This window comes from Enhydra lutris, unplaced genomic scaffold (genome assembly GCF_002288905.1).
Source record: "Enhydra lutris kenyoni isolate GAN:26980312 unplaced genomic scaffold, ASM228890v2 scaffoldscaffold68, whole genome shotgun sequence".
Lineage (NCBI taxonomy): Eukaryota > Metazoa > Chordata > Mammalia > Carnivora > Mustelidae > Enhydra > Enhydra lutris.
Window position 1 is genome coordinate 5119626 of NW_019154152.1, and position 19701 is coordinate 5139326.

The 19701-nt window shown below is 38.7% G+C and overlaps 1 protein-coding gene across 3 annotated transcripts in view; it reads left to right on the forward strand.

Moving 5' to 3' along the window:
* The window catches only part of LOC111159360 (DENN domain containing 5A), a 100900-nt gene continuing 81199 nt past the window's right edge, over nt 1-19701 (forward strand). For all 3 annotated transcript variants that reach the window (XM_022521762.1, XM_022521763.1, XM_022521764.1), the window contains exon 1: nt 1-127. In XM_022521762.1, coding sequence (XP_022377470.1) covers nt 13-127 — 115 coding nt within the window. In that variant the 5' untranslated portion in view covers nt 1-12. The remainder of the gene's footprint in view (nt 128-19701) is intronic.

Consider the following 19701-nt stretch of genomic DNA (forward strand, 5'->3'; position numbering starts at 1 on the left):
GGCCCCGGCGCCATGAGCGGCGGCGGCGGCGGCGGCGGAGGGGGCTCGGCGCCCAGTCGTTTCGCCGACTACTTTGTCATCTGCGGGCTGGACACCGAGACCGGGCTGGAGCCGGACGAGCTGTCGGGTGAGTGCTCGCGGAGCCCGGGGCTGCTTCCCCGCGCCCGCTGCGGCGGGGGACCCTCGAGGAAACCTCCCCGCTTTGTCCCGGGAGCTGGGCGAGGGCCGGTCTGCGGGACCCACGGCTGGCGCGGGGGAAGGGGGCGTCGGGCTGGAGGTGGGGTAGCGGGTTGAGGGAGCTCTGAGTCGGCAGGGGTCCGAATGGCCCCTCCGCCCCTCTGCGCTGTGGTGCTGTAGTAGGCGACGTGGAGGAGGGGGAAGCGTTGTGTGTTCTGTCTGGTGAAGGTAGAGTGACTTGGTACAAGATGAAGGTAAGCCTGTTGTCGAACACCCGCTAGGGAGGGAAGAAGGTATCCCACATCTCAGTTGAAAGTAAGTTCCACCCAGACTGAAAAACAAAACAAAACAAAAAACAAGGAGAGCAAAACAGAAACTTGAGAGTTTTTCTGGCCTCTTCCCAAGAAGCCAGTTCCTCAAAACTGTTCTAACTCAGCCCTGGGCTGGGCTCCCTGGTTTGGTAGGACATGAAGTAATAAAGTGAACTTGAGGCACAAGAAGGGTGAGAACTCTTAGTTCTAGAAGGGGCCTGTACCAAGCCATGCCTCTTTTTATGAGAAGTAATGGGTGGCTATATTAGACCAGCTTCATTTGTGAGTAAAAGGGCGGTGACCTAGTGGGAGAGTCTGGGTTGGGTGGTGATGCTTCTTCTCAAGTCATCTTTCAAAGGGGAAGTAGTAGGAAAGTGAAGATGGGGCCCGGATCAAATTGACAAGAATTGCAGAAGAATGTCATAATTGTAAAATCCCCATGAATTCCACTGCACTGTCATTGGAACCTTTGCATTGCAACAGTTTTGAAAAAGTTTTTGGAGTGTCCAGTTTGCAGGTTTCATGTGAGTTTGTTGTATCATCCTGATTTGATGAGGGATTTCCTTTTCATTGTTTTGTCATGATGTATTCACCCAAGTTTCCTGAAGGTTATTATGCTATTGACTAATTTTACCTTGCTTCAGAGATAATAGGACAAGATTTTTGTTTTGTCACCAGAAAAATTCCGATGTTTCTTGTGGAAAAAAAAAAATTAGATGTATACTTCAAATGACAAAAATAGACCATCTTTTAAAAAGCATGATAAATTGATGACCTTTAACAAGGTCAGAACAGATATACAATTTTCTCAAATTAATACCAGATGGAGGAAAAAAAATCATGAAACAATAACGCTATTAATACTAGGCCTTTTGTTGGGGCAACTTTATTGTTTGAAGATCACTTCTTTAGATCTTCAAATTCTAATACAGATGTTGGTTTTTCATGTATGTTTCATATTTATTAAATTTGTGACTTTGTGATGTAGTAGTTGGAATTCAGTCCATGATGTTGGAGTTGGGAGAGACCTCAGAGAGGAATATGAACCCCAGTAAGGACAGTAGGGCCAACATCCTGTTAGTTAATTGCCTGACTTTTGGTTCAGTGCTCTCTCTTACACTAAACTGCATTTCATTGCCTGGTTGGGTCTTTAGAAAACACTAACATGTTGAGAAAGACTAAAAATATCACAGTTCTCCCTGTAAAAGAAACTTTATAAAGTGGTGGAATACGCAAGTGTTTTTTTTTTTTTTAATGCTGTGCTTTGAGTATCTATTAAATTATATAGAAATTTGATTTTAGGGACGCCTGAGTGGCTCAGTCAGTTAAGGATCTGCCTTCCGCCCAGGTCAAGATCCCAGGGTCCTGGGATTTAGTCCTGCATTGGGCTCCTTGCTCAATGGGGAACCTGCTTCTTCCTCTGCCTGCCTGTCCCCCTACCTGTGCCCTCTCTCTAACAAATAAATAAAATCTTAAAAAAAAAAAAAAAGAAATTTGATTTTAGGAAATGAAGAGAATGGTTCGCAAATGGTAAAAGCATTAGAATGAAGCTGGGAAATGATGTGTTAGTGAGATCATGGGTTTTGCACTTAAACATTACCCCTCTGCAATATGTTGGCTATCTCTGTGACTCCGGGGCAAGTTAGATAACTCTGCTGGGATCTTCATCTATAAAAAAGGGAATGTATGTAAAAAGCATTTCATCAAGTAGACACTCAAAAATGTTACTTTTCTTTTAGTGACTATCTGTAAATTATCTGCAAGCGAAAATTATATCCCTGTGAAAATTTATTGGGAGAATGAAGAAAGGGGGAATCAGTTGTATAAAATGTGTGAAGAAAGAGTATTTTTCTGTCTTTTTAAATGTGGTGGCAGTAGTGGAATGCCAAGACCATTTATTCAGTAGGTGGCCTTTGTTCGAATGGGCACTGATTGAAGGATTTCTTTTTTTACTTCATTTCATTTCTGGTGAGTTGGTAGGGGAATCTGGACTACGCAGAGGGAATCTGAAAAAAATAAAAACAGAATTCAAATAGCTTTATGCAGGTCAGTCTTGAGACTCTCCAGGGTGCGTTTTCTCTCCGTAGCTGACCTTGTAGTTCTCAAACTGATGATGTCATTATAAGTGAAACTATAGGAAATTGTGAATTGCACCCAGGTCTTTAGGGAGGTACTGAGGAATCTAAGTTCTCTCTATGCAAATTAAGTTCTATACTTGAGGTCGCTTCTGTACTCTTAAAAGCGAATCCAGAACAGGCAAATCAAAGACACTTATTTGTTCCTTCTAGTTTTGTGGAGAAGGATTAAGATTCATTCTCATGTTGCGATAATAAGCATAGAGCTTGCTGAGTTGAATATAAACTCAAATCACTGGATTTTATAGGAGTCCCTCCCTCTCACTTCCCCTTTCTTTCAGCAAGTCATATGCTTATTTGTTGTGCAAGGAACTGAGGAAGGTATGAAAATTGTTTTCTGGTCAGTTGAGAAATTATTTTGGGTTTGGGGGAGGTGATCAATGAATGAATCTTAAGTCTAGCCAACTTTGGGAAATAATGTCTGCTTGTTAGCTTCTTGAGCTTGTCAGAGAGATAAGCAAATCTGTAAGAATTGCATTTGAGGGGTCCCTGGGTGGCTCAGTGGGTTAAAGCCTCTGCCTTGGGCTCAGGTCATGATCCCAGGTCTGGGATTGAGCCCCACATCCGGCTCTCTGCTCAGCAGGGAGCCTGCTTCCCCCTCTCTCTCTGCCTGCTTATGATCTCTGTCTGTCAAATAAATAAATAAAATATTAAAAAAAAAGAAAAAAAGAATTGCATTTGATATATGTTTTCCATTCCTGTTGGTTCATCCTAAGTGGGGTGGCAGATGGTAGTAGAGTGCAGTCCTTATTTACCCCTCTGATGGATGGATATCCCAGGTGTATTTGTTTCTCCTTTTTCTTCTTGTGATCACCGCTGGCGACTGCAGGAGAAGGCTTACTGTGAGATGGGATTCCTGAATTTAACTTTCCCTGTCTGCCTGAGAATTAAGATTCCAGAATACTTGTGATCTATTTCTTACTTTGGAATCTTTTTAGGTTCCTCTGAACTGACTTGCACCTAGCTTTGAGATGTAAGTATTCTTGGTTCCTGCATCCAGTACTGCAGTTTTCCCAGGCTCTGAGCAGAGAGCCTTGGCGAGAATTGAAGAGAAAGGCTTGGGAACATACATAGGAGACTTGTCAGTGTCCTGTATGAGCCTGTTTAGAATACTGAGAATATACTGAAATCATCTCTTAATATCACTGTTCGAAGAGAGAAAAAAATGCTTACTGACTAGGAAAGTCAGAGGACTGGTGAGATCATATTCCTCCTTAACCATATTGAGCAGTAAAATTCATGGCATGTCACATGCCGAAGAACTCTCCAAGAGATTATATAACCTTCTGATTTTACAGATGAAGAAACTGAGGCAATGAGAAAGTTGGAGAATATTTTTCTCCCTTGCCACATTTCATTTTTCTTTTCTGCTATTTGATGATGCTTTGCAGTAATCTGTTGAGTAGAGGGGACAAGTGAATTATTTGTTTGGCAGAGGCAGGAGCAGACATTATGGCAGTTTTTCTAGTGCAGGTTTCTGTTTCATGTTAAGGAAGAATACTATGTGTGATTCTCATGAAGGATATCTTATTTTTTTTTTAGATTTTTCTTTTCATATAATTTCACACTGAGCATTCATGTGAATAGTACAAAGAACTTCAGTGCATCCTTTTTACAGATTCACTGATGAACATTCTGCTTCATTTGTTTTATTACTTGTATGTATATATTTTCTTATATATACATATATATAAATAATTTCATTGTGATCTAATTCATATACCATATAATTCACATATTTAAAGTGTACAGTTCAGTGGTTTTTAGTATATTCACAGAGTTGTGCAGTCATCAGTATAGTCAGTTTTAGAATATATTCATTACCCTTCTCCCCCCACCTCCCACCCAAGACCTATACCCACCCATTAACAGTCACTCCCCATTTCCTTCCAACTTTGTAACCGTCCTTAGCCCTAGGCAACCGCTAATCTATTTTTGATCTCTATAGATTTGCCTTTTCTGGACGTTTCATAAAATCAAATCCTGTATTGGCCTTTGTGATTGGCTTTTTTCATTTAGCAAAGTTCATCCATATTACAGCATTTATCAGTACGGGTTTTTTAAAGAGCTGAATAATACTCTGTTGTAAGAATATACCACATTTTATTTATCCATCAAATGATAGACATTGGGTTGTTTATACTTTTTGATTACTATGAATAATGCTGCTGTGAATATTTGTGTACCTTTTTTTTTTTTTTTTAAGATTTTTATTATTCAACAGAGAGATAAAGAGCACAAGTAGGCAGAGGGCAAGCAGGCAGGACAAGATGGCAGGCAGAGGGAGAGGAAGAAGCAGGCTCTCCGCTGAGCAGGGAGCCCGATGTGGGGCTCGATCCCAGGACCCTGGGATCATGACCTGAGTGGAAGGCAGCCACTTAACTGACTGAGCCACCCAGGCGCCCTGTGTACATGTTTTTAAAAAAGATTTTATTATTTATTTGAAAGAGAGAGTGAGAGAGCACAAGCAGAGGAGTAGCAGAGGGAGAGGGAGAAGCAGGCTCCCACTTAGTAGGGAGCCCATTGTGGAGAAAATAATGTGGGCCTTGATCCCAGGACCCTAGGATCATGACCGGAGCTGAAGGCAGACGCTTAACTGACTGAGCCACTCTGGTGTCCCTGTACATGTTTTTGTGTGGAGATCTCTCTGCATTTCTCTTGGGTATATACCTAGGAGTGAAAATGCTGGTCATATGGCAACTGTGTTTAACCTTTTGAGAAACTGACAGACTGTTTTCCAGTACAACTATACTAGTTTACATTCCCACTAGGGGTATATGAAGGTTCTACTTTCTCCATGTCCTTGCCAATAGTTATAACTTTATTTTTTCATTATAGGCATCCTAGTGGGTATGAATATATATTTCATCATAGTTTTGATTTTCATATCCCTGATAGCTAAGAAGTATACCTTATATAAAAGAAAAAAAAGGCTATCTCTTTCCAGAGATGAATTGACTATAAAAAGCTTGATGAGCCAGTTTCAGAGAGTCAGTATGAGCTAATTTTTATTTTATTTTTATTTTCCTCTGCTAGTCTTTCAATTTTATGCATAGTCATTGTATAAAGGCATCTCTAGCTGAAGCAAAACTTAAATCCTGGTAGCTTACCTCAAGGGTCTGTGATAACTTCTAGAGGTCAAAGTTGCTGTTGCAGGAGGAAGATTTCCTACGTTAGGTCACATATTTCTTTTTGAAAGTTGAGCAAAGGAGAAATCGAGAGAAGGGATCAACACACAGAAAACAGAGCAGTCCAAGGCAGTTTAAAAGTACATGCTGGGGCACCTGGTTGGTTCAGTGGATAGAACACGCAGCTCTTGATCTTGGGGTCATGAGTTTAACCCCCATATTGGGATGGAGTCTACTTAAAAAAAATTTTTTTTTCAGTTACATGCTAAATTTAGTTGGAGAGACTGTATATTCTTTAATTTTATTCTTTATTATATATATATATTTTTCCTGTCTAACCCACTCTTACCAGTTCTGGAAATGTCTTTCTTAGATCAAATAGTTACGAGGGCTTTGTTTCTAAGAAGCTCCCTTTTTGGTGTGACTGTTTTAGGATGTTTAATGCTTTTTTGTCTGAGCCACCCAGGCGCCCCGAGACTGTATATTCTTAAACATGAGAGAACCCTACTTTGTATTCCCTCAGGTAGGGAGGACCAGATTGAAAGTAAGTGGATTTTATTTGAACGGCCCTGGAGCCTTGCTCTTCTCTGCTTACAACTCTGTGTGCGACTTTGCTCTGTGCAGCCCTTCCTGCCCTCCTAGATTAGAAACAGTTTTCTTTGCCTAAGACATCCTTTGGCAACGCCCATTTCCAGTTCTATATCCTTTTATAAGCTTGTTTTCTGGCTAGATCTGGTGGATAGCCTTCTTGGACTTGGCTTGGCTTCTCAGTTCCTCTGCTGTCCCTGGATATGAATTACTGTCAAGTGGTCTTAGAGGTCTCTCAGGAACCTAGGTACACAGGAGAGAACCTGCTAGATATGGCATAGGATCCAGTGAAGGAGAGAAAGACAACCTTTTGGAAGTTGGTGACTTAGGGAATTCAGTGATTACACATAGGCAATCATTGCCAGATTTTTAGAATTAGTTCTCAAAAGTTACTAAGTGAGGCAGATAGTGGACAAATGTCTGTGTTCCAGATGTCCTGCGGTGACTGATTTTATTTTGGGGTATATGGAACCCTGCACTGGATTTATGAGTGACATAGTCCTGTCATGGTGGAAAATGAGAGCATGTGCCAGCTCTCAAGCTATTTTCAGTGTGCTGCTAGAGGATCAGATATGACTCCAGGAAGTAAGATGGGAACAGGTATAGTTTTGATCATCAGGTTTCTCTGATGTACTAAGGTGGTCTGATATCTGAGACCTTTAGTATCTTACACTTAGGATCTGTCATAGTTTCCTGTTAAAGGTAGCCAGGTTAGTAATATTTTTTGTTCATTGGTGTGGTGGGTAAGTCAAGTCAGAATTTTGCTAGGCCATCTGTGATCTACTATACAGGTGGAACTAACTGGGTTAGTCTAGAGTATTCATGGAGTGCTGAGAGTTCTAATCAGGGAGAAGAAGGTTTATGGTGGTTCCTCTTATTAAGCTTCATTCCTCTGTGAGTGTGGGATTCCTTGGCTTCTAAACTATTCCTAGTTGGCAAAACATAATATGAGTGTGTGTTTATTAATATTGGTCACAGAATTTAAAAAGTCAGAGCTAGAAATGAGAGATAGTCCATCCATCACTTTTTACAGAGGATAATGACTAATATTTGTAAGTGACTTTATACTTTGTAGTGTACTTTTAAAGAGTTTTAAAATTTTTTCAGTCCTACTCAAAATGAAATTTTTTTGTCCGTTGTCACCCAGCAAATTGGAAAGAACTGTTAGAATCCATATCTTTTGTCTGGTGTCACACCATTGATGAGATTATTGTTTTCAGTTGTATATTTGGGAAAATTGAAGCAGTGGCTTAATCATTGAATAGCAGAGCTATGGTGTGGCCTCTTTAGCTCAGTCCCCAACCCACATTGCAGTAGAAGAGCTCTGTCAGGAGAAGAACCAGGTCACTCATGGTCTGAATTGTAGTTAAGGTGGTTGTTATTTTATATATATATTTTCCTGTCTAACCCACTCTTATCAGTTCTGGAAATGTCTTTCCCAGGTCAAATAGTTACGAGGGCTTTGTTCCTAAGAAGCTCCCTTTTTGGTGTGGCTGTTTTAGGATGTTTAATACTTTTTTGTCTGAGGTTTGTTTTCTTTGAAAAAAAAAAAAAAGGGTTTGTGTCTTAACCTCAGAAATCCCTCAGTGTAGGCTGTAGTTTGCATATTTTGTGGTTGTAGTTTGGGGGCTGGCTCTTGACTTCTGGTTTACCATATTCTGTATAACAAAAGAATATTATGGGAAGCAACAAAGAAACTTCCGGGATTTTTAAAAGCAGGAAGACAGAGGAGGAAATGACTTAGAAATGGTATTCATAGAGCCACAATTTGTAAGTGGATAAAACCAATTTATAACAAATTACATGCACTTCTGTTATACATTAGAATTACTTTCCACAGGAATGTCAAAGGACTTGGTTCTTCTCTCAGTTGTGTTATCAGCTGATGTCCTTTTTTTCCCTTTGGTTTTGCAGTTTTATTTATTTATTTTATTTTTATTTAAAAATTTTTAAAAGATTTTATTTATTTATTTGAAACAGAGCGCAAGCAGGGGGAGCCGCAGAGGGAGAGGAAGAAGCAGGCTCTTCTCTGAGTTGGAAGCCTCATGTGGGGCTCAATCCCAGAACACTGGCTGGGATTATGACCCAAGCTGAAGGCAGATGTTTAACCAACTGAGCCACCCAGATGCCCCTGTAGTTTTATAGTAATAGCCCTCTGACACTGTTTTAGCCTAGTTGTGAAGATAGGTATTGATTATTGTTACATTGTTGAAGAAAACTAGAGATTTTATTTTATGTAAATTAGGCATCCCTTTTCTTGTTTTTCCCAGAGTCTTTATTTGACAATGACTGTTAAAATTTTTAATTATTTTTACTGATAATAAAAATCATAGGTCATTATAAAAATTAATAGGGGAGCCTGGCTGGCTCAGTTGTTAAGCGTCTGCCTTTGGCTCAGGTCATGATCGCAGGGTCCTGGGATCAAGCCCTGCATCAGGAAGCCTGCTACTACTCCCTCTACCGCTCCCATTTGTATTCCTCTCTCACTGTCTCTCTTTCTCTGTCAAATAAATAAATAAAAGTCTTCTAAAAAAATATTTGAAGATCATGGAATTTTTCTCTCTCTAAAAATAAAACTTTTGAGTTATAAAATACACATTTCTTATAGAGAATTTAGAAATTATAGAAAAGTACAAAAATAAGTGACTCATAATTCTTCTATCCAGAATTAAGTTGTTAGTATTTTGATGTCTTTATGTAGTTCCTTTTAGTTTTTAAACATTTTTATTGCAGCATAGCTTAAACACATATCCTAAGTATATAGCTTGGTGTATTTTTATATAGGTATGCATGTGTGTAACCATCACCCAGATCAGTTCTTTCCAGTTTTTACTATGTGTGGGTGTATGTATGTATACTCTACATATTGTGATAAAGTGAAATGTAAAATTTTGTGTTTTGATTTTTTTTCACTTAATGTTCTATCATGAATATTTCTCAGTATTATCAAGTATTCTCCTGAAATTTTGTTGATCCCAGTGAAGAGTTAATTACAGGGAGCAGAAACTCATTCAGACAAGCTAAACTAAAAAGGGGATTTCTTTCAAATTCTAACATGTGATATATTTATAAATAACATCTTAAAAGAATATCCAACATAAATATAAAGATCTATGGAATATTTCAAATTTTTCTTTTTTCAGATGTCCTCATACCTATGTTTTTACACTTAGTGGGAGTCATTCTATAAGGTTATCCCTAAACCAAGTCTTTGTTGAGTCTGAGGAGTGTACATCTTAAGTTTTAATAGTATTGTCAAATTTCCTCAACAGTTTAGACTCTCACCTCAGTGTTTAAGATTCCAGTTTCTCTACATCTGTAATAAAATGTTAGGACTTTTCTGACATGTTTCTAATCTGCTAGGAAGAAAATATCTTGTTTTAATCTGAATTTAATGATTTGTGAGGCTGAGCATCTTTTCATATATTTCATGTACGTTTGTGTATTTCTTCTGTTCAGGTCCTTTCTTCATATTTCCATTGTGTTTATTATCTTTTTTCCATTGATTTGTGGAAATTGTGTATTAAGAATATTTTGATTGTCAGGAAATATATCAAAACTTCAAAAATACTTGGAGTGAATGGGACGCCTGGGTGGCTCAGTTGGTTAAGCCGCAGTCTTAGCTCAGGTCATGATCCCGGGGTCCTGGGATTGAGTTCTGCATCGGGCTCCTTGCTCAGCGGGGAGCCTGCTTCTCTCACTGCCTCTGCCTGCCACTCTGCCTGCTTGTGTGTACTCGCTCTCTTTCTGACAAATAAATAAATAAAATCTTAAAAAAAATACTTGCAGTGAAAATATATATGTGCACTAGTATATATTTATAAATTGGGATCATAAGAGAAGTGGATTGTGTATGTACTGCTTTTTGAATATATTATTATATGTCAGTAATTTTTCCATGGTATTAAAAATGTCTTGAATATGGGGCACCTGGGTGGTTCAGTCATTGGGCATCTACCTTCGGTTCAGATCATGATCCCAGGGTCCTGGCACTGGGCTCTGCGTTGGGCTCCCTAATCAGCGGGAAGCCCACTTCTCCTCCTCCCACTCTCCCTGCTTGTGTTCCCTCTGTTGCTGTCTCTGTCAAATAAGTAAAACCCTAAAAAAAAAAGTCTTGAATAGTCTCATACCATTAAATATTCTTCATATATGTGATTTTAATTATTTAATTCCACAGTGTGAGGGAACTATAAAAATTTTTTTTTGAACTGTAAAATTTTTAGTGATTGTTTGGCACTTGGGTGGTTTATACTTTTTTATTACAAATAATTTTACACAGTAGTACTTTATACAGATCTTGACTGTCTTATTTTTGCTTTAATGTAAATATCGATAAGACATTATTAAGCCAAATTAGATGAATCTTTAAACACATTTCACTTGTAGTGATAAATGTTTTCTCAAAAATGCTGTACCAATTTATGTTCACCCCTAGTTTGCCATTATTTAATCCTACACACACACACACGTATATATGTATTGTTCGGTGGGATTGTATATTACCATAACATAAAATTTAGCATTTAACCATTTAAAAATGTATAGTTCAGTGTCAGTTTAGTATATTTTATAATGTGCAGCCATCACCAGTGTGTAGTTCGATAATATTTTTATCACTCTGAGAGCAAACCCTGTACTCATTAAACAGTCACTCCTTATTGCCATTTTTTCCCCAGTTCCAGGCAACCACCAACCTGCTTTCTGTCTCCATAGATTTGCTTATTCTGGATATTTCATACAAATGGAATCATGTAGTATGTGACTTTTTGTGTCTGGGTTCTTTCACTTAATGTTTTCAAGGTTCATCCTAGCTGTTGCATGTATCAGTACTTAATTCTTTTATTTATTCTTTATTGAAGTATATGGTAGACACACATTGTTTCATTAGTTTGGGTGTAAAACATACTGATTGAATACATTATGTGATGCTCACAAGTGCAAGTGTAGCTACCATCTGTCTCCATAAACACAATACGATGAAGTCTAGTAATTTCATTCCCTTTTATGGCTGAATAATATTCCATTGTGTGGATGTACTACATCTTGCTTATCCATTCATCTGTTATAGACATTTGAGTTGTTTCTATTCTTTGCTACTGTGAATAATGCTGCTTTGAATATTCATGTGCAAGGTTTTGTTTGAACACCTGTTTGGGAATCTACCCAGGAGTGGAATTGCTGGGTCATTTGGTAACTTTATGTTTAACCTTTCCAAGAACTGCCAAACTGTTTTCCACAGTGGCTGCACATTTTACGTTCTATCAACACATGAGGGTTACACTTTCTCTACATCTTTGATAATATTAGTAATTTTTCATTTTTTGATGTCATTATGTTTTAATCTGTATTTCCTTACTACTAAGATATTTTAAAAAGAGCTATTTGCTATCCTTTATATTTATATTGTGAATTGTCTCTTTATAATTTCTCTTCTTGCTCTTTTTTTTTTTTTTTTTTGTGGGGAGGAGCAGGAGGGACTGAGGTTGGGGTGCTTTGGAAGGTGATCTCTTTTTGCTTAGGGAAAGCTGATAAGTTTGCTATAGAAATAGGGTGGCTAAAGAAATGTGATTTGTGGCATTTATTTGTTTCCTGTGGCTGCTGCAACAAATTACCACAAACTGGGTGGCTTAAAACAACAATAATTTTTTTTTCTCACTGTTCTGGAAGCCAGAGGTTCAAAATCAAGGTATTAACAGGCTGCCCTCCCTCAGAAGCTCTAGGGGAGAATGATTAATTGCCTCTTCTAGCATCTGGTGGCTGTTGGCATTCCTTGGCTTTTGGCCACGTTGCTCCTATCTTCTACATCCCTTCTTCTCTGTGTCTTCTCTATGTGTCTGTCTTACAAGGATACTTAGCATTGAATTTAGGGACCACTCAGCTAATCCAGGATGATTTTCTCATCACAACATCTTTGATTACATCTGTAAAGACCCTTTTCAAAAAAGATAATATTCACAGGTTCTGGGCATTAGGATGTAGACATGTTCTTTTGGGGGGCCACCATTCAGCCTACTACGAGGGTCTATAAGGTAGGTCTTGAACTTCCTCAGGTGCGAGCAGGGAGCAGACAGGAGTAAAAAGGAGAGCCCAAGAAGAATGGTTAAGGAGAAGAGAGACTAATATCATCAGTGCTCTGTACTGTTACTATACTTGATATTCAGAGATTAGGATTCAGAGATAGGATTTTAGGATAAAAATGGCTAAGAGTCTGAATTATTTGACAAAAGCCATTAACTCAAAAAAATCAAGCTTCTGTTGTGGTAGAACATTCTTATCTATAATAAAAGTCTTTACTAGCACTGTGATACTGGAACCAGTATCTACTGAACCAGTCGGATTCATTGTCATGTCATCAGTAATCATCACTATCATTTCTAGTACTTTTATTTATGCTGTATTTATTCTTTATTATTATTATAAAAATTAAAGTATAATTTGTGTTGTATTCTTTTTTTAATTTGAGTATAGTTGACATATAGTGTTATATCAATTTCAGGTGTACAACATAGTGATTTGACAAGTTTATACATACGCTATGCTCGCCACAAGCTTAGGCTACCATCTGTCACCATACATCACTATTAAAATGTCACTGACTTTATTCCTTATGCTGTGCCTTTTATCCCATGACTTAATCATTGTATAACCTGAAGGCAGTATCTCCCATTTTCTTTCACCCATTTTTCCCATCCCCTTATCCTCTTCCCCTTTGGCAACTGTCAGTTGTTTGTATTTATAGGTATGATTCTGCTTTTTGTTTGTTTATTCATGTTTTTAAAGATTCTGCATATCAGTAAAATCATATATTTGTCTTTCTTAGTCTGACTTATTTTACTTAGCATACTATCCTCTAGACCCATCCATTTTTTCTCAAACGGCAGAATCTCATTCTTTTTCATGGCTGTGTAATATTTTTAAATTTTTTAAAAAAGATTTTATTTATGCATTTGACAGAGATCACAAGTAGGCAGAGAGGCAGGCTATGGGAGGGGGAGGGGGAAGCAGGCTCCCCGCCGAGCAGAGAGCCTGACTCGGGGCTAGATCCCAGGACCCTGAGATCATGACCCGAGCCAAAGGCAGAGGCTTAACCCACTGAGCCACCCAGGTGCCCCTGTGTGATATTTCAGTGTGTGTGTGTGTGCGTGTGTCCAGACACATGCACACACACACCCCACATCTTCCTTGCCATTTGTCTACTGATGGACACTTAGGTTGCCTCCATATTTTGGCTATTGTAAATAATGCTGCAGTGAACATAAAGGTACAGCATTTATTCTTTTAAAATAGGCAACATAGGTCTCTTAGAAAAGAACCAGGAGTTGATTAGAATTTCCAAACCTTTCATTTTGCAGAGGAAGGAAGTGTGCTGGAAGGGTTCTGAGTAACTTAATTAAATTCTCACAGCTGGTTAGTGTCAGAGCTGAGACTTGAATTTGGGTTCCTTAACTCTTGGTTGAGTGTTTCTTCTCTTTTTTTATTTTTAAAGATTTTATTTATTTATTTGACAGAGCGTGCGCATGAGAGGGAACACAAGAAGGGGGAGTAGGAGAGGGAGAGGGAGAAGCAGGCTTCCCACTGAGCAGGGAGCCCAACACGGAGCTTGATTCCAGGACCCCAGTATCATAACCCAAGCTGGAGGCAGACACTTAACGACTGAGCCACCCTCAGGTGGCTGAGTGTTTTGTCCATGATATAGTATTCAGGCTGCGCGGTGGATAAAGAAAGAATAGATTTGTGGTTATTTATTTTTCTTCCTTAAAGCTGGGATTCACTACTGGGGTAGTAAAGGAGATAGTATAGCCTAAAAGCTGTATCTGTTATGTGGATTTGAAACCCAGATCTTCCATTTACTGTTTGATTAATGGTGGACAATTTACTTCTCTGTGTTGAAGTTTCTTCATCTTTAACGTGGACTTAAAATCTATCTCATAGGGTTGTTGTAGGATTAAAGGAGTTAATAGATTAAATGGCTTGGGATAGTACTTGACACATGATGAATAAGCATTAAGTATTTTCACTATTACTAACATTTTTCCTTGCATCACTTAACTCTATAACTTTGACATTAATGCAAAGTGAAGAAAGGGTAATAGTACTACATACATTTTCATTTGGGCCTGTTAGCAACCACATGAAGTATGTTCTGTTGTTATTTGCACTTTTTATGTGAGGACAGTGATGCACAATATGGTTAAATAACTTGCCGGAGATCATTCGGCTGATACATGGGACGATTGGGATTCAACAGATCTGTCGGAATCTAGAGTTTACTTTTTTTAAGGAATTAAACTTCAGTGATATCAATATAGTATACAGTAAAGTGCACATACTCAGGTTCACACTGTGATGTGTTTTTACAAACTGAAGTGTTGCCTGCACCCCAGAACCCTTTCTTGTGCTCCTTCTAGTCAGTATTGGCTCTCTTGTCTGCCAGAGGTGACGACTGTTCTGACTTCTAATAGCATTGATTAGTTTTGCCTTTCTGTACTTTTATATAAATGGAATCAAATGCTGTTCTCTTTGTCTGGATTCTTTCGTACAACATCATGTTTGAGAGATTCATCCATATTGTTAAAAGTAGTTTTCGATTGCTCATTCTCACTGCTGTGTAGTTTTCCATTGTGTACCTCTACCACAGTTTATCTCTCAGTTCTACTGTTGATGACACTGTGGGTAGTTTCTAGATTTTGAATATTAACAATAGTGATATATTATGAACATTACTGTATGTGCCTTTTTTGTGAACGTGCCCTTTGGTCTTTGGGGTGGGTGTTTACCTAGAAGTGGAATTGCTGGGTCATAGGTATATATTCACTTTTAGTAAATACTGCCATACTGTTTTCCACTGTGTACGTACCACTTTACATTCTCACCTGTAGTGCATAAGAGTGTAGGTTGCTCCCTGTCCTCATCAGTACTTAACATTTTCCTTCCTTTTTATTTTAGCCATCCTGGTGTTTGTGTAGTGGTATTGCATTACGAAAATTTGCATTTTTCTGGATGACTAATGAAGTTGAGCACTTGCCAAAGGTTTATCAGACTTTTATATACCTTTTTTTAAAAAAAGATTTTATTTATTTATTTGACACGGGGAGAGAGAGAGAGCACAAGCAGGGGGAGCAGCAGGCAGAGCACAGAGGGAGAAGCAGGCTCCCATGACTTGAGCTGAAGGCAGACGCTTAACTGACTGAGCCACCCAGGTGTCCCTATAATCCCCTTTTCAGAAGTAACCAAGTCTTTTGCCATTTTTTGTTCAGTTGGTCTTTTTTTTTTTTCCCTATTGATATAATGGAATTCTTTATATGTTCTACATAGGAATCTTTTGTCAGTTACATGTATTGAAAATATCTCCTAATTTGTTTCCTTTTCATTCTCTTAATGCTGACTTTTGAAGAACAAAAGTCTTTATAATATCAAATTTATTAATTTTCTCTCTTTATATTTAGTGCATTTGATATTCTGTTTAAGATATGTTTGCTGTTGCACAGTCACAAAGATGTTCTGTTTCCTACTGAAGGCTTTATTGTTCTATCTTTCACATTTAGATTTGCAATCTCAGAGCTTAATCTTAATCACTATACTGTGACATTACTCCATACTGCCTGAAAAAAGCTCTTCTACTGTGCATGCGGGCATTCGCATGGGTGCCACTTTTCAACATTCTACAGAGTGGAAGAGAAACATTTCCATTGCTTTTACAGCTGGGCTTGTAGTACAACAACGCTTTGATACAACCAAATACAGTCCTTTTGATAGACGTTTAGTAAAACAAATGCTTGTCTTTGTGCTTTGATTTAGTACCAGCTGGTAAAACTTTAGTGTTTAGGAAACTGTAAAAAAAAAAAAAAAAAAAAAAATTACTCTAAGATGTCTTAAGGTAAAGAGAATTCACCTCTGTTATTGAGGGTAACCTGATAGGAGGCTCCCAAATTCTTTTTTTAAAGATTTTATTTATTTGTCAGAGAGAGAGAAAGAGCCAGCAAGCACAAGCAGGGGAAGCAGCAGATAGAAGGAGAAGCAGGCTCCCCACTGAGCAGGGAGCCTGACATGGGTCTCCATCCCAGGACCCCAGGATCATGACTTGAGCCAAAGGCAGATGCTTAACCGACTGAGCCACTGAGGCACCCCTATAATGATAAATTTTTATGTCTCTAAAACACTTAGTACAGAGCTGTGTAAACAATAGGAACTCAGTCAAGACTGATAAATTGCTTGAGCATGGAATAATGTAGTAATGTAGTAGAGTGGCTGAGGGTGTGGTAGACAAGTATCCTATGGTGGCTGAGTGGAGAAAACATCACTGTACTTATATTTATAGCTTGGATTTGGTGGGAGGGTGTGAGTAAAATGTGAGGTTTTGGATGAATTGTTTTAAGTGTCTTGCACATTCAGTAAATATTTGTGGGTTGATATGTTGATGAATTATGGGGTTATTTTCACCTCGAGGGAGAATTTAAATTTTTGGCTTGCACATTTCTTCTGTTTCTCTGGGGTCGCAGAGGTGTATTTATTTTTAGAATTCTTCTTTAGCCTTATTTTATAATAGATTGGCTAGTTCGGTTTTTGCTGCTATGGTAAAAAGAACTGTGTTATAATTAGCATCTCTGCTTCCTCTAACAGTTTTATGGATTTGTTTTGAAGAACCAAAAAAGAAACAAACTAAAAGAAATGTTCGTTGTGCTAAATATTTCTTCAAGAAGAGCATTTTATGCTAGATAGTATTCAAATGTGAAATTTCAAATATCGACGCTGGAAAAAAAATATCTCCCAAGACTGAAATGCCCCCAGAAACTCCTCCCCACATTGTCATGGTAAATTATCTATAGATTGGAAAGGGTAGAAATAAATTAGTGAGAGGAGACCCAAACCTGAGACTATTAAGCGTTTATATAGGAGCATTTAATTCCTCTGAATGAATTCAAGTCTCTTTCTTTTTTTAATTTAATTTATTTATTTGTCAAAGATGGGGGGGGGTGGAGCACAGGAGTGGCAGGCAGAGGGAAAAGCAGGCTCCTTACTGGGTAAGGAGCCTGATTCAGGACTCTTAGGGCCCTGGGATCATGACCTGAACGGGAGGCAGATGCATAACTGACTGAGCCACCCAGGTGCCCCTGAATTCAAGTCTCTTGACCCAAACAAATCGTACCCTAGAGTTCGGTAAGAGTCTTGGGATGAGATCATTTAGTTGCTGTCTGTCACGTCTAAGGATATGGAATTACCACAAAAGACATATTTTCAAGACTGAGAAGGTAAGAGCTTGACATTTCTAGTCAAAATCTAGAATGGTTTATTAAGGATATGGTATGAGGATTTAGAAAAGGAAACTGATTATTAAGAGCCGACACAGGCCCACTAGGAACATGTTAGGTCAGACTACATTTCCTTTATTAAGGGGGAGTGGACTGGTAGAAGAGGTTAATAACTGTCACCACCATTTTTGGATTCAGGAATGGTTTGATGGGAAGGATTAAGATATACATGGGGATAAGAAACAGATTTGAGCTGTATGATGAAGGCAGTGATATGAAAGTAGCAGGGTAGAAAGATGTTCCCCCCCCAAAAAAAAAAAGATGTGACTTAATGGCAACACTAAAATGTGAGGCTTTTAGTTGGCTGAAACTTTGATTTATGTCAAAAAGTTGTGATTTTTAGCTTGTATTAATAGGTATTGTCAGAGAAGTGGATAGTCCTATTTTAAATGTTGTTAGACCACACTTAAATAGAGTACCGATTCTAGTTCTAGGAGCTAGGGAGGTGAAGGAACTGAAAACCATATGGTAGGAATTAAATTCAAAGGAGCAGACTTGTATGACTTGTATGTATTTTATGACCAGTAAATGGCTCTGACAATAGGTCCCACAGAAGAGTTTCAGAAGAACTTGGAGTTGCAGAATTGGCAACATTGTTGGAATACCATAGATTTTGATAGCACTCACTTGAATAAATGTAGATTGGCTAATCAGGCAAAGAAGCCAGTGAAGGTCATTCTAAGCAGAGAATAGGGTCTAAAAAAGAATGAAGGCATGATAAAGCATGCCATATTTTAGCAACTACAAGTGAGTTGGTGTGGATAATGTCTAAAGAAGGAGAGAGGGGTTGGGTAGGAGGTAAGACTGGCAGGTGCTTTATTGAAGGTGGAGGAACTGGAGCCCAGGAGATTTGATTGTATTAAATCAGGAGGAATTCCAGGCTTTCTTACTTCCCTTCAAGAGCTCTTTCATTCTCTTCCTTTTGGTATGTTGTTTTAGGTTTACCTTAAAATGGTAAGGATAGGGGCGCCTGGGTGGCTCAGTGGGTTAAAGCCTCTGCCTTCAGCTCAGGTCATGATCTCAGGGTTCTGGGATCGAGCCCCACATTGGGCTCTCTGCTTAGTGGGGAGCCTGCTTCCCCTCTCTCTCTGCCTGCTTCTGCCTCCTCTCTGTCAAATAAATAAATACAACCTTAAAAAAAAAAAAAAAAAAAAAAAGGTCAGGATAGGGACACCTGGGTGGCTCAGTCGGTTAAGTGTTTGCCTTCTGCTCAGGTCATGATCCCAGAGTCCTGGGATCGAGTTCCACATTGGGCTCCCTGCTAAGTGGGGAGCCTGCTTCTTCCTCTCCCTCAGCCCCTCTCTCTGCTCGTGCTCTCTCTCTCTGACAAATAAATAAAATGTTTAAAAAAAAAAGGTCAGGATATGCCTGCCCTCTGTTTATAAAAGGATTCTAAATAATCACACGGGACTATCTTTTACATTCTTTAGCAAGCTAAAGAAACTTATCTGAAAAACTATGACCTATAATCAGTAGGTTGAAGGGTATAAACAATCCCAGTTATGGCTTTTTTTTTTTTTTTTTTAAGATTTTATTTGTATATTTGAGAGAAAGAGAGACAGGCAAAGGGAGAAGCAGGCTCCCCGCTGAGCAGGGAGCCCACCTTGGGGCTCTATCCCAGGACCTTGGGATCATGACCTGAGCTGAAGTCAGATGCTTAAACCGACTGAGCCACCATCAGTTGTTATGGTTTTAACTTTTATAGACAGGCAGGCTATAGTATAGGTTATGCTAACATCAAGAACTTTTCCCACTTTACCATGCTATTTGCTTAGAAGAGGATTTTTTTCTTTGCCTAGTTCAGATGATAGATGGTAGGATGAACAACTGCAGCTATAGTGATCCAGCAGTTAACAGCTGTGCCAACATGTGTTTATCAAGACCTTGTGTTAATTTTGGCTGTGAATGATGTGGTTGTAGCTTATTGTTCCACTGCAGGCAGGGTTGAATTTCATGAGAAGCAGGTTCTTGAGGCCTCTCTGCTTGTTTCTTAGGGCTCTATCCAAGATTGGTATCTAGCCTGTATATCATATGTGTATGAGTAGTGTTTGTT